Source organism: Corapipo altera, unplaced genomic scaffold (genome assembly GCF_003945725.1).
Source record: "Corapipo altera isolate COAL_440 unplaced genomic scaffold, ASM394572v1 48b, whole genome shotgun sequence".
In the NCBI taxonomy this organism is placed as follows: domain Eukaryota; kingdom Metazoa; phylum Chordata; class Aves; order Passeriformes; family Pipridae; genus Corapipo; species Corapipo altera.
This window is the reverse complement of record NW_020884884.1, coordinates 1565028-1589005: the sequence shown is the minus strand read 5'-3', so window position 1 is coordinate 1589005 and position 23978 is coordinate 1565028. Positions and strand designations below refer to the sequence as shown.

The window sequence follows — 23978 nt, the reverse complement described above, 5'->3', positions numbered from 1 at the left end:
GAATCACAATCCTTCTCTGTTCAACACTGCTCAGTACCCTCCAGGGGAAGTAAAGGTTTCTGGATTTCGTGGCAAAGTGACAGGCACTGTTACATACTTCTTCAAGGCAGGACAGGCTGTTAAGCCCCCAAATTAAGGCTAAGATATTTATAGCATCTTAGATTATAATCAGTCTGAGTAATTTGGCAAACAGTTCAATAACTCTTACCTAAAGCCACATATTCTCCGTCTTCCATATTTTTCACATTAATCACATCCTTTTCATATTCCAAATATTCCAAGAACATTTTCACAGAGAGTATGTCATCCTTCTCATCAGAAAACTGTACAGTGGTTTGAGTATTTTCTTTCTTGTAGTTCTCCAGTAAAGTTTCAAGCCTATGAAAATCTTTTTCTTCAAGCCGAAGCAGTTTAGCCAAGTCCTTAAAAGCAAAAGCCAAAAAAAATGCCACATCACAAGACTTATACAAATGGATGGTTTTCAAAACATAGTAAAAACTAAAAAGTCAGAAGTCAAAATATTTCATCTTGAACATTAAAAAGGTCTTTTAAAAGGTCCAAAATGATTGAATAATCTCCAAAGCAGTTATTCACACAGGTCAAATGAAGACCTTGTCTAGCTTCCTTTTTAAGGACTAGAGCAGATATATTTCCCATTTTTAGATGATGCTCATGGTGTAACAATCGCCCATCAAGCAAACAAGCCTATATAATACCAGTATGGCTTTTATAAATGTATAAGCAGCTTTACAAATTATACCAAAAGTAAGCCAAATTATGCTGCTACAAAAAACAAATATCAAAATTTTTAACTTCTACTGGACCCAGAATATCCCTCCAAACCCAAGAAAGAATACGCTATGTACTTTTGAGAAAGGACTGAAAACAGGAGATCCTGGTTCTACTTTAATTTCTATCCCAACTTCATGTGACTCTCAAAGAACACTAGGTAGATGAATTAACTAGACATTTTTACAAGGATGGAGGGAAGGTATAATAAACCATTATTTCATTAAAAGTTCCAGACCACAAAAATGGGTAACTTGCTTACCTATTTATTTTACCTGAGGCCTTGAAAACATAATTTTATGCTTAAATCATCACTTGATTTCATAAGACAACTGAATTTTCAATTTACTTACATTATCTGAAGGTGAAGTATCTTTCTGTACGCTTTGGGAATTTAGTTTGCTAATTAGTTCATAAAGATGTAACAGCTTTAACTTGTTTGCACAGAACTGCAGCAGTCCTTCATCCACACACTCCAGCTCTGAGGAGAAAGAAAACTGCATTTGAACTTGAATATATACCCTGGAACAGTGAAACATACTGAGAACCAGAGGATTTCTGTCTCTTAGGTTAATTTTCTGATGCACTGCTGCTTGCAACGATTATATTCCCTTCACAGCAGTATAAAACAAGAATTATTTTTACAAGAGGTATTGGAGAAAGATATCAGGCTCACTTTTAAACTGAAGGAGGTTGACAATGTGGAACTTAACCAAGGCAAATCTACTGTCTTTTCCTGGTTTAAGGCCAAACCAGAGATTGCCAAAAATTAAAATACAGTTCCTATTTCCTTTCCAAGAACAACAACCTATAATCTTTTATTCATTCTGCCAACACTGTAAGCGTATTTCTTGCATCAGAAGAAATTTAGGTACCTACTGACATGAATTAAATTTCATCTCAGCAAGACACTGCTTTTTGTATTTTGACAATCTTTGACTCAGAAACTTCATTATCTATTGACATTCAAATTCCAGTAAGCATTAAAGCAACCAGAATATAGGAAACTAACACCAACACAATGTCAAAACCTCTGTTCCAACTTATTTATTTAACAGAGCATTTTGGATAGATCCTAAAAGGACCTTTCTATACAAAAGATACCTCTGAATATATCATTTTCACCTGACACTGCTTCTAGACATGATTTTCACCCTAGGAACCCTTAAACACTTTTGACACACTGCTATTAAAAATCCTACAAACAAGAGAGGAACACACAGAGCTTGTCACACAGTCACTTAAACTTGTCTTCACACCACAGCATTCACAGAGCCCAGTACCTGCTTTGCTTTATCTTTTACCTACTAGACAGAAGTGGAGATATATGCTTATGAAATTAGAAGGCTGGAACATCAGCCAAGTTTGTTCTTTATTGTGACTGCTGGGAAATACTGCTATGTATGACAATAGGAGCTTAATGATGAAAAATACACAAAGAAACAGGTCTCAGGAAGTACACACCTCTGTCAACCTCTCTTCAGTGTTAAAGGCCATGTTTCCCTTTTAGTATGGGGTTTTTTTAAGAGTTCTAGCAGAAATGGATAATGCTAGCAATTTAGAATGCCAAAGCAAAATTAGGTAGAGAACTGCATGTGTGAAGCTCTCAATTCCCTCTATCTTCTTCAAGAAAACTGTAAAAAAACCCTACCACGGATATAAATGAAGGAAAGATTTCTTTAAGGGTTTGAAACCACAAAAACACATTGTGAGTCTCACTCAGGCAGGAGAAGGGACAAATGATTTATTCAGTACTTGCACATAACAGTGGTAGAGACTTCTTGACTCCTGTTGCTAAAGACTCATCCTCTAACAAATCAATATGAATCCAGTGACAACAACAAAAAAAAAGCAGCAGACTTCTATTGCTGAGAAAGTCCAGCACATGCAAAGGAAGTGGCAGACACATGCTTCTCCACTTTAATCCTCAATACCCAGTTGGGTTTCCAAAATGGGGTCACCTCAAGTACAAAGAAGTTTCACCCAATTTAGAAAGATCCAACTGCAGAATTTCAAAGAAACAATCTTGCAGAATTTTAGCAACAAGATTTTGAATTGGCAATGCCATTTCCTGACACAGGCTCTGAAATCTCTAGCAAAACATGTAGTATTTTGTAAACTTCAGCAAAGTTTACCGAAAAAAAAGATACTAGGCATCTTATCACAGCTCAGATTCTCAGTGATAAAGATTTTGTGCTTCCACTACATTAAAATTCACAAATCCAAGGTACCAAATCCTTCCTTCCTTCCTTGAAGAAAGAATAAATTGAAACATCTACAGGCAAAAGCCTGTGAAAGTTTTTTTCTGGAGGAAGCTTTTACTGGACACAAGTACCCAGCCCAGTTGTTGTTGTTTGTTTGCTTTTAAATATAATCACAAGTTACTAGGTACACAGCAAGCATAGCAAAGCATACTTCCTAGCAAGCTTTTTGCAGTCTGCATTAAAAAAAAGACACATGAAAGCAACAGCCTGTGATATCTAGCAGCAAAACTAAGCAGACCAAGTCTGGTCTCCCTGTGGAACAGAACAGTTCTACAGTAGTCTTACAGCACTGCAGACAAAGTGCAAATGCCTCTCCATATTTGCAAAATAAATATCCACCTACCCTGTTTTTTTAAATTATCCATTAATGTCTGAGTGATGTTTGTGAGAGATGAAAGTGGCACACGTTCACTTGTCAATATACTTTCCAAAGCCTGTTAAGCAGACATTCAACAGAATTAAAAATTTACTTAATTTTACCATAAAAAAATATAAACTAAGCCAACAATAGCTTGGACTATAGTTTTTCATCTGTATGTTGCCTTCACACATAATACAGAAAGGTCTGTCCTTTTTTTATTATTTTGACTTTTATCATGGAAGATGCCTTGGGGAAGTCATAAGTCAAAATTAATTCCAGCCAATGTGTTGTAAAAAAAAAAACCAGAAAAAACCAACAAAACCTCAAACACATCAATTATTTGCCTTAAGTAGCTTTAGGGAAAAAATGAAATATTTTGAACCATTTAAAAAGATTTAGCACTCTAATTTGATAATGCAGTATTTTTTCTAATATTAAAGTATACTGACTTCTATATGTTCACCTGTTTTTTTGTAGCAGGGTATTTGATATCAAGTATTAATTCCTTTGCTTCAGCTTCAATTAAATCTGCAAACAAAGACACAATCACAACTTCAATTCATCTTTCTCAAATGCCTTATGAAGAGCAAGTCAACCTGCACCACAGTTAACATGCACATGCCTTCACTCTATCAAGATGAAGAAGTTGCCAAGCTTGGGGAAAATGAAACAAAATAACAGCTCAGTGACATCTCTTACTCCAAGTCTGTCTTTTGTAAGAAATATATGTTACTTAGAGGAAGAAGGATACCTAGACTCAAATGCTGAACTAGATTACAAAGCACAGTGAATTGGAAATACACCCTGTTTTATGCGAGCACCCAAAGTACTGTTTAATCGTGGCACAAGATTTACATGGCACACAAGGCTTATACTGGACTCTGGTATGAGACAAATTTAATCTGGTAGTTTATTAAAAAAAACAAAACAAAACCAACAACAACAAAAACAAACAAACAAAACAAACCAAACTAACAAAAACACAAACACAAAAACAAAACAAAACAAAAAACAAAACAAAAAAAACAAACACAAAAAAAATCCCAAACCAAAACAAAACAAAAAAAACAAGCTACCTGAATCCTGTAACCCACAGCACATACACCTGTCAGAATGCACCACAATCACCCTTGTGTTTGTACACTTACAGGACAGATAACCCAAGCAGCATTTGATAAAATACAGTGTTAAGTAACTACACAAAAGAACCTACCTGGATCTGAGGTTTTAGCTTTGAGTAGAGCATTTAATTTCTTCACCAGATGCATATCCTTTGCTCGCTCACTCTTTTTATCACTGAAGGACAAGAATTTTAATTGTATGAGTGAAGAGAATTCAAGGGAATAATTCAAAAGATTTGTATTTTTTTTAATTATTTGCGCTATTTTAAGGTAACATCACATTAATGAAAATCAAGTTAATACACAAAAATCAATTGGACTATTACAGAGTACTATTCAACTTGAAAACGAAAAACAGAATTGCTCTCTCTAAATAAAATACTGTTTCCAAAACCAAAAATGAAATTAATTGAGTTATATAGGGTTCAGAAAGTCCTTACCTCAGTGCTAAATGGAAAGGTACATGGACAGTTTTCACACTTCCAGAGACTGGATCAACAAGGCATATCTGGTAAGTCTGGGGCTGCCATCCCTGACTGGTCACATTGTTTAGACCCATTATTTTATAACCAGGATACAGCAACCTGAAACGAACAAAATATGGCCTTTAAAGAGAAGAACAAAATTATCAACCTTCCCCTTTCATTCACTAGATAAAAAGGCAACAAGTTTTATAAAGCTCAGGTCTAACAATGGCTAAACATGTTCTTAAGGAAAGACTGTAGAGTGATAAAATATGACAAAGTCCCCTTCTATAAAACAACACCAAGCTGCATTCAGTAGAAACACTGTGGGCAGCACAAAAGGTGCCTGCCAGCACCACTGGCACTTCTACCATATCCCCATATCACTTGCAGCACAGCCTGCTACCACCTCTTTCTTACCTACAATATTTCCCCACATTGAAGGCTCCAACCCGAGGTCCTTGCTGTGTGCTCCACACTTCCAGAATGCCTCTCCTTGGAGCATAGATCACAAGGAACTGAGATACTCTGCTTGGACCCTGTGCATTTCCAAAAGGAGAAGAATCCATCTTCTCACTTTCCCTCTCCTGAAGGTCCTCTACAGTCTGTATCCAACCAACTTCTGCATCTCTGTATCCTTGGTAAGAGAAGATAGAAGTTCATTAGTATACACCAATTTATACACTGCATAACCTATTAAATAGGATAAGTTTTTATTCATATGTTTTCATCAGTAAAATGCATTTTTACAGAGACAAAAATACTCATCTTCTCTCTCTGTCGCATAAAATCATCCTAGACAAAAAAGGCAGAGATGTTATAATGACATCACTGAATCATGTAATGGTTTAGCAAGTAGAACTGAAGACTCCAAACCACAAGAGAAATACTAATGTATAAACCAAGTTTATAACAAGATATATTATACTGAGAAGGTTGACAAGTATTCACAACTCAATTCATGACAAAAAGGTATGATCCAAAACATTGAATTCAGCAGACAGTTTTGCTTAGAAAAGAGGAAGCTACTTCACATCTCAACAACCTCACTGGGGAAAGGCTGGCAAATTCTAAATATGTATCCAACTATCAAATAAACCTTGGGACTCTAACAGTACTACCTAGATAACATGAAGCTCTCAGTAACAAAGAAAAAACATCAGAAAGTATCAGAAAGCATAGATTATAACTAATAAGCTTCAAAATATAAGAGAAAAATGCACAAGGGAAACACGATTACTCCAGCTATTACACTGCCAGTATGTCACTGGAGTAGCTACTGTATTCATGACCACTAATCTTCTGAATTGGTTATGTGGAAGAGAGAGAAAAGAGCTAGAGATTTTCCACCCATTCTTAAAACTTATTTTCCACCTCATAAAAAGCTTCAAAATTGTGATTCTACGGAGGAAATAGAAATTGTAGTGGCATTAGATATAATCAAAATTTGAGAGCTTAACATCTGCAGTATTTTACAAAACGTCCTCAATTTAGAAGAGACTGAGGACTCCCTTCTTGTTCAATTTAACAAGCTGTATACCTTCTTAGCCATTTTTCAAAACATTTACTTTCTCAGCAGAATTAAAGAGGGTACTAGAGCTTATCAAAATAAAGAACTTTGGACAACAGAGCTAAAGCTCCTCTAAAAAATTGTTATGTTAAAACCTTTCTCTTGAGAAACAGACTATGAAGATAAAAAAATTAAGAAAAATCTATATAATACAAACAGAAACAGACCAGATTTTAACTACAGGCCACATAAGTATTTCAGGAATTTACAATAATACCCTTATAGACTTTATATTACACCTGACTTGGGTTTGTAATAACGCAACCTATTAAAATTCTTGACATTTAAAGTCTGAACATAAGAAGCCACAGTGTTTTGAAGGATATTATTTGCTATGCTAATATACACCATCACACCTTTCCACATGCGAACTGCGAGTCCTCTTGTAACATCCAGTAAAATAACCCTTCCAAATTCATCTGTTACTGCTGCTAAAGTGTTACAGGGGGAAAGACATATTCTTTCACCATGGCGACGGGAATCTGGAAGTCCAAACCTAAAAAATAAAAACAATTAGCAAGCAAAAACACTAGATACCTCTTTTTCTTCAGAAATAGTTAACAGATTTTCTTATAAGGACTAAGATTTCTTTTTTTAAGGTAACGTAAGGTACGGGTAAAATTAAGAGAAAATTATGAAAAAAGTTCTTGTGTTGTCTACCAGGATACATCACAGATCTGTCAAAGTCCTGCTGAAAAATCAAAGTTCAGAATCTAGGATAAGTGATGGTCTCGTCATGTGTCAGGCAAGGATCTCAGAGCACTGGGTTATTTTATATGCCCTCTCTTATTGCTGAAGAACCTTGAGAATACTTAAAAAAAAAAAAACAAACAAGGGAGAACCATCAGGAATTAATTTAGTCTTTTATCAGCTTTCTTGACAACATTAGGTTACAGTCTGTTGTTCCCATTCTCCTCTCTCCACAATCAACAAGGGAACAGGATACCTGCTAGTTTTTGTGAGGGGCATTAAACTATCATAATCAGCAAATATTTCATGTGGCTTCTTTGAAGCACTTTGGTGATAAACTTCAGGAGTGATATTTGTGTAGTTATACTGTCATTAAACTGTGTACACTGTTCTGGTACAGTAGCAATGAGCCCATGCATCAGAAGTGAAAGATATGAGAAATTATTTGTCCAGAACAATGAACTGAAATGGAACAAAGTTTAAAACAAATGACCTGCAAACTATCATCACTGCTTAAAGTCATGAAAAATAAACATATTCATCAATTATTCACTTTTCAAAATCATTCAAATACATAAAAACATACAAAATCTAAAGCGACTGAGACTGAAAAAAGCCAACTTACCTCACTGCCAATGGGGTTGCAGGTTCCACTTTTGGTTTCTGTTTTTGGACAGGTTCTTCTTCATGTTTACTCTTCCAACCAAGCCAGCCACTTGCAGTAGAAAAACACATAAGCAGAATTACACCAGTGGTCCTAAAAATCCTCAAACTATTATGCAGTTATTACTAAAATAAGCAAAAAAAGGTAATTTATTTTATTACCTGGCAGCATTAAACAATGCTGAAGTCAGTTTACTTGCAACTGCTAAGGCAACATGAGACAGCAGTGGCTGTGAGCTACCCTGAAAGAAAGGAATAAAATGCTTAGAAAGCCAAGAAACAGTCAGCTGTGAGCCACCCTGAAATGAAGGAACAAAGCCTTTAGAAAGCCAAGAAATAGTTCTTACACTGAACTCAACTGCAGAATAGTTTTTCAGGCCTCCTATGGACTTTCAGCTCAGAAAGCATAGCTTTAAGACTCTGCAAAATTTTAATTCATTGCCCCCAGAAAAGCCATTCTGACATCTCTTTACCATTTCAAAATCCTCCTGCAAGTCACTTGGTAGCTCAGTATGTTTGTCTGCAACAGAAGTTAAAAAAACCCTGTGTATGATTTATCATGGAGAGTTAGCTGGTGCATGGCTTTGGCATCCTTGCAAATATCAATATAAGCAGTTTTTTCATAAACATATTGGAAAAGCAAGTACAAAAATCTGAATTCCAATTCTAGCATGGTCAATCAACTTTCGATCCTGATAAGGACAGCACACACAAAGGGTCTGAATGTACAAGACACAGTTACACTGACATCCTTTTCCTCCGATACAACAGAAGATGGTGTAGATGTGCCACAGGTTAAGCATAAATTTCAGTTTTCTTCTACAAGAAATCACTACAGTATACTCAGGCCATGTGTGTACATGATCAAAGGTCAAAGACCTCAAAAAATTCTTCAGATGTATGTTTACATAATATCAACTTAATTTTTAAAAAAAATTTAAGTCACTTAATTGGCAATAAAGTAAAAATTTTTTAAAAATTAAGTTACTTTACTATCACACTCATTTTAGGATAGAAAATAAAAATTCTCATTAGCAGACATTACTATCATATCCACTCCAAATCATTCCAGTTTCAGAAGATCAAGAAGGGGAAATGTCAGCATAAAATGAGCATAAGAATACTTCAGAAATACTCATACAGAACAAAGAAGGATTAATTATTCAAAGTTTCAGCAAGTCAGCTTTGTAGTACATACCTCCAGGGCAAAAAAGAAACCAGTGAAAGGATTGGCTCCAACAGTAACATACTGAGACATAGCAGGTGGGCTGTTTTTTATGGTTGCATTATATCCTCCTATATTGGAGGCAGTCTTCATTTGATCAAAAGGACACAGTGTCATGATGCCTAACAAAAACATTAAAGTGAATGTCTTATACTTCCAGAACAAAGGCATGCAATTGCTATAGAAGCCTAAATACATTCCTGCCTTCTGGACTGACCAGCCAACATTCAGGGGGAAGGGTGGAGAAACAGCTTCAACCAGAGAAATCCCAAAGAACGCATCAGAAATAACCTAATGCACTTAGGTTAATTATGAAGCACAGTTCATTTGTTCGGGGGGGGGGGGGGAAATATCAAAAAAATCACGAGAGTTTAGCAGCAAAAATACATGTACCAAATTCATTTCAGCTGTTCTGATAGCAGCCTTCTGACCTCTTACTTGCTTTTGTAGAAAGCATGGAAGAGAAATGAAGCTTACTGTCCCTCAGATCTGCCTCTCTGACAAGAACCTAGGCTGAGGGGTAAAAGTCTTTGAGAGCCTAAAAGTCAATTTGAATTTTTTGGAAAGGAACAATCTCAAATTTTATTTTCTTTGTGTGCTAGACTCAGGAAAGACCCCTACTAGTCTTAACCTGCCTGCCAGATGGTTCTCTGACCTCACAGAAATGGCAATAAATGCATCTGATCTAGTTTCTCTCAGCTGCTTCTTACCAAACAACAAAAGGACAAGACAGTTACAGCTGTAACATCCTTTCTCCTCTCAAGTGGAGAGGGAAGGCTCAATCAGACTAGAAAAGAAAGTAAAATGTATTTTTGATAATGGTTAATGAGATCATTCACTATGACAGCCTTTTCCCACTATTTATTTCTATCCAACCAGTACCACTAAGTGCTCTCAACCCAAATTTAACAGTATGAAAGTATTAATTTCATTTATTTAAATACTTGAAATTAAACAGAAATGCTTACCAATACTAGCATGGTCAACAATCGTATCCACATCTTGCAAACCCCATTTCTTATAAGCTAATGGTGGAGGCTGAACATTCTCATTGCCAGATGCTGCAGCTGACAAAAGTTGACAAAACACAAAAAAAATTTCTACTGAGTCAAAGACAAAGGAATAGCACAACAGAGGGGGAAAACCCTGATGCAATCTGAAGTCAAAAAATAACCTAATTTGAAATTCACACGCATTTAAACACCTGCTGAGCGAAAACGGCCTTTTGAAATATTTGCCTCCATGAAATTAAAATATTTTTAAAAATAACTGAATAGAACTGCACGTGATATTCCATCACAACTATATCTCATACTTGCAGAGAGCTTTGTTTCAAGAGTTATTTATGGTATAATATTCCGTAGAATTTTAAAAAGCAACTACAATTTATTTCTGTGGTCTGGGCATGTTTAAGTGCAAACTCCTCTGCCTAAGTACTTGCAAAGTCAGCACATTCATTAGATGTGTAACAGTGAGCAGTAAGAACAGTGGTAAAACTAAATAAATGACTGAAACTTTCAAAATACCTATTACCACAAGCACTGATGATCAAGAATGAAGGAAGATACAGCACTCCAGCTGCAGATATTGCAACAAGCTGCAAGTGCTTCCCTGTAAATGGTGATCTCTCACTGAAAGAGCAGAGTGTGTCTTGGTTATTAAAGTAGATGGGTGGGTGTTTCTCATTACAGTCTGTTTTCTTTTGCATTTGTTGCATGATTCACAGAATATCAGGTTTTAAATTTCTGATTTTCAAGAGTTTTGTCTTCTCTCATGTTTTCATGGAAGCACTATCTTTTCATTAAGAAGGACACGCATTATTAGATAGACCCAGGGAACAATTTAGCAGGGCAGATCAGGATCTGAGAAAGGCTAAAATCAGATGTCTAGGGAAGAATACTAGAATAAGGACATATATTTGATGCTTCCTCTAAAACAGCTTCTGAAGACAAAAAGAACCAAGCTCTAAGCACTCAGTAACCTCCACAGCTTTCTTCACTAATTCGGCAGTTTCCCTCTGAGCTCAAGCCGCCTTTAGCATCCACATCAACCTCAGGCAAAGAATTCCACAATTTACCTCACACTGCATAAACATGCCTACTTTTTATTTTCAGTTTACTATCACCTAGCTTCATTTCATGCCACTTTACCCTAGACTGAAAGAAAAAGGGAGCAATCCATTCCTACTGGCCATCCCCACGTGGTTCAGAGAAGAGCTGTTTCACCACAGCCACGTTTCTCAGTTCTTTATCACTCATCCCTTCTAGACAAGACTCAAGCCTTAGTTTAAGGGTGTTGCTGCCCAAACAGTTCAGGACAGCTGTCAAGCTGGTTGATCCATTGTGTTTCCCACCCACGCTCACCCTCGTGATTGTCTGCTGATGTGACTTGCTGGAGGGGAAACAAGAATCTCACAAATTTGAAGTTCAATGAGAACAACCACCAGGAAATTCGGGAGAACAATTCAGCAACAGCACTTGTTTAAGGATTTATCATGCAGAATTGTAACAGCACCGTTCCTGTGCCATCTACCACACTGTACTGTCACATAGTTCTCCTCTCATGCTTGAAAACTGACCTTGTTTCCAAATTAGAGTATGAACAGGGACCGTACTAAAGGAACAGGATCAAAGTCTGCACAATCAAACCAGGTATCCAAAGCTCTTAGACATGAACACAAAGAGCAGTGACCTTTACTGAAATCATCACAGCATTATTACTTCCAATAAAATCCCTACTTAAAGAGCATTCCACTGACAATGAAATCAGCACCATGACATGCTAAGAAGCACCTTAGCAGTTTGCTGTGGGTTAATGTCAGTGGGCAGCTAAGCATCACACAGCCACTTGTTCACTTCCTCCTATGGGGATGAGGAAGAGAGTCAGAAGAGCAAAAGGGAGAACACTTGTGAGACAAAGAGAGCATGCAAATAAAGCAAAATAATTAATTTTCTTCACTACTTCCCATCAGCAAAGAGGTATTTAGCCATTTCCAGGAAAGCAGGGCTTCATCACACATAAGAGTTACTTGGGAAGTCAAATGCTATAGCCCTGAAGGTTCTCCCTTTCTCCTTCTCTTCTCCCAGCTCTTATTATCTGACATATCATCATATAGTACAGGATATCTCTTTGGTCAGTTGGGGTCAGCTGTCCCAGCTGTGTCCCCTCCCAGTTTCTGTGAACCCCACTGTCAGGGCAGTGTCAGAAACAAAAAAAGCCTTGACCCTGTGTAAATGCTGCTCTGCAATAGCTAAAACATTGGCATGCTATCAGTGCTGTTTTCATCACAAATTCAAAACTCAGCCCCACACAAGCAACTAAAAAGAACATTAACTCTATCCCAGCCAGAAACAGTGTACAGTGTTATGGTGAGCATGTACAAGGCAGTCAATACTACTCGGACAACTCTTTTGGTAAAGGACGAAATTTTCCTGTATGCAGTAGGTGTCAGTAGTAGATGGACAAGTAAGGAAGACCTAAATTCCACCTTGATTTGATATTTAACCTAAGTAAACTTCATATACCATAATGTACTATTCACAGAGTCAAAAAAAACCACCTCCCCTTAAACGTACCTCTTGCTACCTGATTGCGACACGCACGAAGGGACTGAAAGAGGCTAAAACCATCAATTGTCACAATTGCTGCTGGGTACAAGATACTTAGCTCTTCATTCTGTGGAAAAAATAAGAGAACAGAGACAAAAAATAGATCAGTGTTACTGTTGGAACAGCTTATATTCTGGTATTTCATATTATTAACTACACAAAGATGAGGATTACATCCAGAGAGTTAATATCTAACAAACCACAGGCAACAGACTAAGGCAAAACTACTGGAAGTCAGTATTAAACTGTCCAAAAAATTATTCAGGCACATAGTTTTATATTTTTATCTTCTTTTAATAACTTGTTTGCTTAATATACTTTACAGCGTTTACAGAAGTAAACGTCTGAGTTACAGCAGCTTGTGAAGGCCACAGAAAAACAGGTTCCTCTAGAATGCAAGAGCCAAATTCTGAAAGTGGAGCAGCCACTGAATTACCACCTGGGCACGTAGATGCTAATCTGCTGATACAAACTGAAGACTCAAATTCCTTAATGCTTCTGTGTTTTAAAACTGATCCCAAAAACGTCACGCTAAGTCACATGAGCATTTGTACAAAGCAAACTTGGAAATTTCTGTAACTTCATTAATTTTCTGCATAAAGCAAGCCAATTCAGCCAAGGGCAAGAGAAAGCTGCGCTCTTTACTAAATAGCCTGAGCTCCGCAGAACCTTCTCTGCAGGAAATACTCAGAATGACATGCAGGTTCCTAGCCCTATAAATATTTTTTAATTTTCAGCCATCTTCTCTGTGAAGTAATTAAGATAAGTTCTTATGAATGAGTACACATAGCTCTTGGCACCTGTCACGTAACATTTTCTCCCTCCATCAATGCATTATTGTACTTTGTGCTCACAGATGAATAAACAGAAAACGAATGAAGGATTCCTTTGCAAGGCTATTACAGAGAAAAATACTCCAAAAAATAAAGACATTCTGAATCCTCAAACTATACAGGCATGAATACTTCACAGAACAAGAAATCGAGAGTCTCTTGTTCTAAGGAACTGTCCATCCCATCAAAAACTGGTAAAGGACACAGAGGATTCACAGAGAAGACTCCCTTCCATACCCCATAACACTGCCACTTCGCTTTTGAAATAATCTGACAAAACCTGTTCTGTGACACCAGGATGCCTGGGAATTTCATAGGTTCTGCACTTTAGCTGTAGGACAGGATCTTCATTCAAAAGCTGTGCAAGAAGCAGTACTCCACTCTAGGAGAGAAAGAATAATAAGCATGAACGTTTCTGCCCCTTTTCCTTAGGGAAGGCAAAAAGCACTATCTGCAGAAGCAAAAGTTTAAACACACAGGTGTTTATGACACCATCTTGCCATGCTGGGGAACATACCTCGGTGTAAAAACGAACATAGCCAGAGGTGAAGCCAACCACAATGCAGGTCCAGTCAGGGCGGCCTGTGGAACTCCTGTTTCAGAGAGACAGACTGGAAGTTAAAAACTGTTCTAAGCTATCCGGGTATAAAAGTGTAATGTAAAGAGACGAGTGATGCATACACATGTCAATCCTTACCTCTTCTGACTTGCCAGTGGAATACACAGTACACTACTCACACATTCACTAGAAACAGAAAGATAAAATTAATGAGTTTTTCTCCAGTTTTGTAATTTTGCTCTACACAAGAGATCTTGCCAAGTCAGCGTTTTAATTATTTAATGATATATTAATGCAGCACATCATATATATTCATAGTAAGAAGCAAAAAAAAGTCCATTTTAAAGACATTTTCAATTACAAGTTCAAGAATGCCCAAGTAGATTGCATGAGTGCTAATTACACCTTGCTAATGATGTCTTTCGTAAATCATAGAGTGATTATTCTGTCAGTACTGTTCAGTAGATTCCAGTTAAATTTCAGGTACCTAAGGGTAAATAACTTTTTCTCATCTACAATGATATACCAAGAACAACCACTTTAAAAAAAAAAATTAAACAGAACCATACTTATCAAAATAAATTTTTTTAATACATTATGCAATTAGCTAGACTTTATATCCACTGCATTTCACTGCCTTATAATTTGAGAGCATTAGAAGAGCTAACATGATCTTCCCAGATAGTGCAATAACCAAGCATGCTCAATGCACGACAGGCAAAGCATGCAGAAGGCAAGCAGATTTACTTGTTACCATGGTATAAAGTTTTACACTGTCTGGGGAAACAGAAGCAGTACAAAGGTTTTATGAAACAACATATACATTCAAGATGACACCCCAAACAGCACTTAAAGCATAAATGCCCACATTACTGTTTATTATTTGCATTTCAGGTCACCTCCAATCCCCAAGGATAAGCAGGCTAGACAATTAGAGAAAGCTTTCTAAATGCAAGTTTGAGATGCAATTCTATTACATCCTCAAAGCAACATTATTTATATTGGTGAAATCTCATCTACCAATAGCAAAGCTTAGCCACCACAGAACATGGTAGGCAACTTTAAGGAAAGAAAAAAAAACAAACAACAAAATTACCCAAAAAAAGTCAAGTCTTCTGACAATCTGACAGTAATTGACATATTTACACTTCCACAGAATAATAAATAAAAATAAATCAAAATGTAGTGAATATAACTGCATTTATCTATAGAGAGCTATCTGTTCTGAATGGAAGCATCCCTCAGGGCTGTAACAGCAGTGAGAAACAAACTCTCAAACAGAATTTCTTTTCTTTTCTTTTTTTTTTTTTTTAACAAAAGATGTCAGGGTAATTGCAGTGGTAGCATGGAGGAGAAAACCCACAAATTCAAAGATGCACATACATAACAGTTCAAATGTGTAGCAGCAGCAGTTTTATAAAAGGGTTATGATTTTTACAGATTGGAGAGAAGCTGATTAAGTCAACAGAGGGTTGAAGCCAATAGGGAGCACATTCAAAGGCAAACAGCAACTCAAGGCTGCAAACTTAATAACAAAGTGCAAAATCTTCTTCCATATGGAGATTCAAGTATGGGTCTTTCTGGTTGTTTGAAGAGAGACTGAGCAAAAATATTGTATAAATACCAAACACATGATCAAAGCAAATTTTCCAATGACTTACAGCCCAAACCCATTTCTTGATCAGAGAGATGACTTTAAAATTCCTTGAAGTTTTGAAAATGAAGAGAAGTATTTCTAAAACAACTTCATACATCCCTATTTGCAACGCCCCCAACAAAATTTCTTCTCTACTATAAAAGTAGATTTTTCAAAAAGGATACTCTTTTTTTCTCCTACTAGGACAAGAACTTACAGAAAGCATGATAACCCAGATTTATTAAAATGCCTAAAGTATACACAAATACACTGATCTGCACAGAGAACGTTTCTTCTAATTTGTATGAACCTGTCCTGAGACATCACACAATGCATGAGTGACCTTTGCACACAGTGTTTCTGATCACCCAGGTTACTTTATGTCGGTTTCCAACAATAAAATACATAAGACCACAAACGCACTCAGACAAAAAAAAAAAAAAAAGGAAAAAAAAGCACAAGTACAAAGCATTTTACTAATTACTAAACATGAAAAGATCATTTTAATCACAGCTGCATCTCAACACCTACCCTTCTTCAACATTCAGAGAGCCACTCCAGCCAACAGCATATTGCATTTCCTCTTTCCCCTTGTCACTGTGCTTCCATTTAGCTGCCATTAAGAATAAAGACACCATCCATAAAACTGTAATGTTTTGCATCTCACAATCCTTCTCTTCTGTACAATACATCCTACCACACTTAGATTAAGTACCAATTACAGACCCTGAAAATCATAAAAGCAACGAGACATTCTTAATGACTTTTCTAAAGAACCTGACACACGGGGACACTTCTGCCACTGTGTGGTACAGCTGCCACCGTGCAGTTCAGCAGAGGCAGTCCTCCAGCAAAGTGAGTTAAATCACTTCTTTGTGCCTGATGCAATAAGAACGTTATAAGTAGCACCGCTATCTTTTCATTTTTGGTGACAAATTAGCAACTAGTCTACATCTGGCTTGGAACAAACAACTTTGTAGGGAATGACAACGCAGCACGACAACTCCATGCAATTTGCCCAACTGTGCAACTCTGAGCTTCAGCAGCCAGTTTTTTGGTTTAATATTCCCCTTACCAGGAGGTTTCTCTTCATCATGCTCACGTGCCACCAAATGCAGTTGTTAATAGCACCAGCACCCCAGGTAATAGCACATATGTAAACAGCAGCTGGAGGTATCTTTAAAAGTTCCCAGAGCCCTACTTTGGAGTAAAGTATAAAGCCACTCATTGTTCGACATGGAGAAGAATTTTCTATCAAAGGTGGAAATCTCAAAAGCAATTCACAGTAATATTCCCTCCTCCAAGTGACACTGGCTCAGGTGGGTCATGTTTTCCAAGGGAAAATTAAAATAAGGTCAAGTCTTAATGGCTAAAACTAACACAGAAGTTTTGTTTTGCTTATCGAGTAAAATTAATGTCAATATCTTTAAACATCTCAAACAACTGGGTAGTTATAGTGCAAATGAATTATACATGATAGAAAAGTTCTTGGTCAAAATATACCTGAGAGGCAAAACCAAATCAACTTACTTGCCAAGCAATACCTAGAAAATGCACGGTGTGCACTATAAAACACTCCAAAATTCTTGAAGTCATGACTTGATCATAAGCAGATGGGGGTGGGGGAAACAAATCTTGCCCTGGTTCCTATAAAGTGTACTAGAACACATAGTTAGCAGCAGGTATACTTACGCACTAGAAAGACTGCTTTCTGTTCATTAGCTATTACCATCAGGTCATTTGTTGGTGACAAGGACAACACACAGTCCTGAAGCCAGTAATTTCTCTGGTTCTTGGAATTAGATTCCTCTTCTTCCTACAGGTAAAGCTTTAGTCAATGTATGCAATAATTTTTAAACACAAAAGAACTTTCAAGACTCATGACAACAATTTGGCTTGCCCTCCATAGCAGCACTAAATGGACTATTATTTATCACATCACACAACTCCACCTTGCATGAAGTCATGAGAAAAGCATCAATCCTGCAGTAATTCTGTGTGTTTACAAAACAGAAAACAAAGAAGTATTCATCACTAGCTCTACGCCTCAAAATCTTCTTTCGAAGAGACACTAGGAGAACGAGATCTAAAGTTTTACAGTTATTGATTAAAGACTGGAGAGAATCTCTTGAGTTATTCTCATTACAATCCATACTCAAAATGAACAATTTATCCAACCCCACACACTGACCAGCATTAAGTAAACACATGCACATAGGAAGAAGGTAATTAAGCTGGTATTCACACTAAGGCCTCATGGTAACATGCAACAGGTATCAGGTGCCTTTCCACAAAGTAACTTCAGTGAAACAAATCCCAATGAAGTGGTGCCAAGTTTTAATGCTATAATGATGAGTAAGTAAAAACTTAGATACCATTGTCATGTATAAAAGCAAAAAAATTGCATCTTTTTTCCTGGGAGCAACAAGCCAAATATTTGCTCGTGTAACATAGTAGCTCCTGCTAACCACAGTTCAAAGGCAGGCAGTAACAGGTTTTGAGTGAAGTGCTACAAGGTCTCAGAGTTGATCCTTAGATCCATCCTCTTACAGCAACACACTTTCCCTTGTCCACACACTCCATTTCCACAGCCACACATTCAATCCTAAATCCTTCTCTCTCTCCAAAACATTACTCCATCCTCTTGTATTTCAAAGCAGCTGTGCACAAATAAAAACCCTAACAACTTCAGTGCAATCATTTTCTGATCTGTACTGTTTATTCTCTTATAATAAAGTTGCACCTGCTTGAAAACATACAAATTCACTCCCAGCAGAAAAATGAACACCAAACAGTAAGAATAATTTGCATATCGTGCTCTTAATCAGCTATTCATTGTATTTAGTTCCTTTCATAAGGTTGTACCATAAAAATGGTCACTCTGCACAGAGCAATACCCTGTATATGCATCATAAAGTCTACATTAGCACACTTCAAACATTCTGCTAACTACCTTTGTTCAAACTCTCAATTTGTGCAAGAGGAGAACCCATTTTCATGTCATTTTTGTCTGCTGACGGATGTCAAGTTCTATAGCAACAATTACTCCCTATTTACTGGCATTTTTCAAGACTTTACAAAAAGGCAGTGAAGTTGTCTGAGATACTCATGACAACTTTAACTCCTCCTGACAGAGATAAATGCATTATGTGCAAAAACACACAAGCAAAAGCCAAAGAAAAGCCTTGTACTAATTTTTAATGGTATGATTTTCAAACCGAGGAAAAAGAAACAGAAATGAAAGGTTTGTTGAAAGATTTAAAGGATTTAATATTGTATTTCAGACAGAAAATTTAAAGTTATCTGTAAACATAAAGAAGTTGAAATCTAAAGACATAAAACATGGCCACCTCATATTAGTGACAAAAATAAGCTGAGGGTTAGAACAAGAAAAGCACTGAACTTGTCAAAACAAATTACTTAAAGGTGAAAGACAGAATGATTAAAATCAGCATTGAAGAAAAGACATCAACATCATCATTTGTACAACACAGCAAATCAGTTCCACAAAAGAACACCTTATGGAAAAAAACCAAAACTTTTTTCCACTTTCAATACCTTCTAAGACGTTATGTTCCATGAAAGAGATACTTGTCAGGGGACAAGCAATTCCAAGAAACAATTACTTTTTTTCCCAACTATAATACAAATTAAGAGTTAAAGGCCTTAACAAGGGAATTCATTGTTACATTATACTAATAATTCTCAACTCTGTGCTAGACTCACCCAGTCATTTTTCTGTGTGTTCAGACATAGAGACTCACGTATTTATATGCTTCTACCCAGAACAACCTGTTTGTTGTGTATGACAGCAAACTCCTTCTGAACAGTTTGACCTGGAATCACTAGTGACTTTAGAGAAAAACACGTAAGCAGAGGATGCAGTGTTTAGCAAGAAGGGTGTGAACTACCTTTTGGAAGACTGTGACAATTAAAGAGCAGAAATTTAAATGATTTCAATTTAGCAGCACCTGCTGCTTCTATCAAATTACAACATGAAGCAGAAAAAACAAGCATTTGTTCTCCTCATTCAGAGAGTTATACACATTACAGCACATCTAACAAAGATGTGGCCTGAGAAACACACTCATTTCATGGCAACTGTAGAGGAGTTGAGTACCAATCCTATTTAAAACTTTTTATACTCCTGTCATTCCTGACATCAGTGTCAGCGATTCATCCCTGAGGGACACCATGCTCATTTCAACTTGTCACCTCAGCTGAAATATCTGTTTCCCTGCTGAAATAAGCAGTCACAAGGATACTGCCCAACTCCTTAGGCCTAATTCCTGCCCACTGACATGATGACAGCAGATAAGAGCATTTTGTTAGCACAGTGAGGTCTGGATTCCTCAGTCTACCCCATGAGCTCTTAGAGGGATTTAATCAAACAATTCTGTTGAGATGACTCATTCAGCTGCAAAGGATTTCTACAAAGACAGCTTCTTCAACATCTCAAGTCAGCTGGTAGCTAGAAGTCTCAGTCTTACAAACAACTCACAGACTAGCCAAGCTGCTCTTAGCTGAACTAGTTAGGTAGAAGAATGTTTTCCCCCTTTAAAGAGCAACTATGCTGTTCCACATATGTAGCTTAATCCCTCCTGTGACACCATCCACATATGACAACATAAAAAGAGTATTACACGATCTTTAGGAATATGTCTGTGCCAGCAGTTCCTGATTGAGTAGCTTTTGATTTTTATTAATTCATGAGAGATTATTACAACTTCACTGCCATGCCCTACTGTCTCTGGCTATAGGACAAAAGAGATGCCCCCAGCTGCAGCAGCACAGAAAGATGTGTGTATACTCTACCGAGAAAAAAGCCTACAGAACACAAGAATATCACAATAGGTAATATCCAAGCTATATTTAGAAACAATTACAGGAGCAAGGGACAAAAAAGCAGTCACACTTAAAACACAGGTCGAGGTGCTTCTTGCCTAGGTGATAGCTATATAGGAGAAAAAAAAAAATCACACACAAACTGTGGAACATTTTCTAGAATAGGCAAGTTAGCAATGAAAACTCATTTAGATGAACTTACAGGTTCTTGTAACTCTGCTTCATCCCAGGCTCCCCAGCCACCATCTTCCCAGCTTGTTGATTTGCCTGCTTTAAGGGAAAAAAGACTTGTAACATGCATACAGCATAGGTAAAGAACAAAACAAAACAAATCACAATTAAGATGATTGCTGGTGGTCATTTTTCTTCCCCCACCAATGCATTATAACTCTGTTTATAGCAGATACTAAATGAGTCCTACAAAAAGAATCCTGAAGTGGTACAAAGGGCTGTCTTATTTCTCTGTATTTTATTTACTTCCATTTCTGACACTTACAGCAAACAGTGCTTGGGACAACACATCACTGATCCTTCAACAGGGCCTTTCTGCACTTTACTAAAAAAATTATTCCATTAAATTTGTGTTTTCTCAATTTTCAGACATTTCAAGAGACCCAAGATCTATTTGTAGTTTTATGTTGTAAGCTGAAGCGAAGAGTGAGGGCAAAGGGGAAGCCTAAGTGTTCACTTGGCAAAAACCCTCTCCAGCAGGTACAGAGACCTAAAGCCTCACTGAAAAATCTAAGCTTTAGCTTGATTTATCTAATTTCTACTACTCCAAAGACAAGAAGAGTCCATTTGTACATATTGGGCAGCTACAAAGGGAGAAGGGACAAGAGGCTTCCTCCAACCCCTCAGAAGTTTATGTATATGCCCCCAGATGCTTTACTAAGAGAACCTGTAACGCACTTCAAGAACCACAAATGTACCATTTCATGAGAGATAGTATATCTATACTTAAGTACAGTACTTTCCTTTTCATAATGTGGATTTTCATTTGGTTTAAGTCAATTACAGGACCAGCCAACAGCAACATAAGTTCATTTTACAAGGGAATGATTGTACACAGAAATTCATCCGTGACCACAAAACATCTGAGCCCAGAATAATGCAGATCCTACCACCAAAGCAAAGCAAAAACTCAAGGTATGGCCTCTGAGGACAAAACAAGCACAAGGTCCTTGGCTATTCAAGTCTTAGCAAGACAACACAGAGGAAAATTACTCAGTTTCAATTATGTCATTCAGAAACCTCAGAAATGACAACCTTACAAAATACCTCAAACACCTGAGAAAAGAGATTCACAGAGACAGGCCAACTTCTCAGTTGTCTTGCAAGAGTGAATGTAGAAGCCTTATAAAAAATCTGAAATTTTTTCACCTAAAAATACAGAACTTGATGTGAATTTAACAGCCACTGGCATTTAGTAGTAGTAGACATACAATTCTCAAACACCACCATTATTGGGACCCTCAATAATGCAACAAGCTTCACTGTAGTCAAGTAGAAAGGCCACAGACTGACTTCCATCCAGCATGCACTATGGAAGCAGGAACACCAAGAAGACTTCAAGAGTTTTCCAAGGATTTCTTTCAAGTTTTTCCATCAACTGTTGTCATGGCTAATTTGACCTTAAGAAGTTTAAATCTGTCTCAAATTAGTTTAAATTTAGTTTTAAGCAAGCAAGATTTTACCATTTTGGATGGTCAAACAGTACAGACAAAAAGGCTTGCATCAAGGTCACTCCAATCTTATTTGGTTTAAAAACTCTAGTTCCTTTACCACCAAGCAAGGAAAAACAAAACAGTGTACAGTAGAATGAAACAGAAATCTGGTTTCTGTCTTTTATAGGCAGATTTTAAAACTTTTGTATGACTAATGAAGACAAAAATCTTTGAAAAAACCTTTGAAAAAAATATTTTAGCTTAAGAAACAAACTTTCTATCAGTGCTGTTGAGAACAGCAAGACAGTATTTCACAAGACTGCAGAAGACAAAATGCCCACTCCATGAATAATCTTTGTAAAATTAAAAGGTCTGTATCATTTACAAAATGGATGAGTCAGACAGTTTTACTGCATCATCATCAATACAGATATAACAGCATGGTTATTTCAGGCGTAGCTATATAAGCAACAAGCTTCCAAGGGTCACGGTCTCATCCCGTACTTGAGGTTGAAAATTTTCCAGTGTAAAAATATAAACATACAAATGAGAATTATGGCAGATACTGTTGAACATAAACCACAAGAAGAAAACAGTAGCTAACTTCAATGTTTAGTTTTAAGATACCTAATAAAACTCTACTAGTGTTTGCATTTTATTATCTCAGAAGGCAACAAAATCTCCTTCCTATAAAACTCACGAGGGAAAGAAATCTGTCAGCGTGCCACAGTCCAGAGAGAAACACAACCATATCCAAGGAACACAGTCAGAGCACCAACGCTGGCCCTATGGCACAGAGCAGACCAACATTCCCAAGAAACATCAGCCCCTTCAGTTCTGAGACTGAACACCCTCAACAGCAAACTTCATCTGCGAGAACTCTGGCTGCCTCTTTGAGAACAGCTGCACTCTCATGGTTGTTGCCATCTTCCTTAGGTGATACTAAGTCAGCCAAAAAAGATGGAAAAATTATGTAATGGTGAGTCACCATTCTACTGACAAAACTGCAGAGATCTTTTGGAGCTGTGACCTGCTCTGTAAAGCCAGCACCTCCTGCAGCTTACCAGGGATTACAAGTTTCCTCCTTCGTGTCCATCCTCCACATCATACAGATTGCCCCTGCATGCACTTTCATATGTATTTCTCAAGTCTTTGCATCCATTCTTTCCATATATTGTTTCTTTTTTTTTTTTTAAGAGGAAATGAAATTGCAATTGATTTCTTACTCATGTTATTTAGATACTTCACCTACGCAATGGCTACTGAAGCAAGGTATTAAACAATAGACAACCATCTCTGGAACAATGGACAGACAGGCACAGAGGACACACTGTCATACAGGAACTCAAAGCACACAGTTATTCACCTGTGCCAGTGAATTACAAAATATTCCATGGACACTGTCAGCTTGCAGAGACTTTCCCATCCACCAGCGATTGATAAGGTCAGTCAAGTGAGAGATGGGACGGGGTCCAAGTTCTGATACAATGAAGATTAAGAAATAACCCACCATTTCCTTTAGTAACACTACAGATCTGAACTGGCAGTTGTGGAATGTAACACATTATCTAGAAATCAACACCTAAACAAGCCCTAAACAATTATTCACTTGCAACATGACCATTTTTCCAGTTCCGCACTGGGAAAAAAAAAAAAAATTAGAAAAATTAAACTTTCCTGCACAAA

The 23978-nt window shown here is 37.1% G+C and overlaps 1 protein-coding gene across 3 annotated transcripts in view; it reads right to left on the bottom strand.

The window, feature by feature from the left end:
* The window catches only part of RAB3GAP2 (RAB3 GTPase activating non-catalytic protein subunit 2), a 45681-nt gene that overhangs the window by 14888 nt on the left and 6815 nt on the right, over positions 1–23978 (bottom strand). Inside the window, exons 2-20 of one of the 3 annotated variants that reach the window (XM_027641335.1) lie at positions 20831–20895; positions 17476–17599; positions 16315–16396; positions 14286–14333; positions 14106–14181; positions 13869–13970; positions 12723–12822; positions 10116–10214; positions 9121–9269; positions 8085–8164; positions 7885–7974; positions 6926–7065; positions 5420–5636; positions 4976–5119; positions 4628–4710; positions 3878–3942; positions 3397–3487; positions 1143–1270; positions 209–422 (exon numbers count right to left, since the gene is read on the bottom strand). In XM_027641335.1, the coding sequence (XP_027497136.1) occupies positions 209–422; positions 1143–1270; positions 3397–3487; positions 3878–3942; positions 4628–4710; positions 4976–5119; positions 5420–5636; positions 6926–7065; positions 7885–7974; positions 8085–8164; positions 9121–9269; positions 10116–10214; positions 12723–12822; positions 13869–13970; positions 14106–14181; positions 14286–14333; positions 16315–16396; positions 17476–17599; positions 20831–20895 (2097 nt within the window). Of the gene's footprint in view, positions 1–208; positions 423–1142; positions 1271–3396; positions 3488–3877; positions 3943–4627; positions 4711–4975; positions 5120–5419; positions 5637–6925; positions 7066–7884; positions 7975–8084; positions 8165–9120; positions 9270–10115; positions 10215–12722; positions 12823–13868; positions 13971–14105; positions 14182–14285; positions 14334–16314; positions 16397–17475; positions 17600–20830; positions 20899–23978 lie in introns of all 3 variants that reach the window. The other 2 variants (XM_027641334.1, XM_027641336.1) reach the window with 2 other exon arrangements.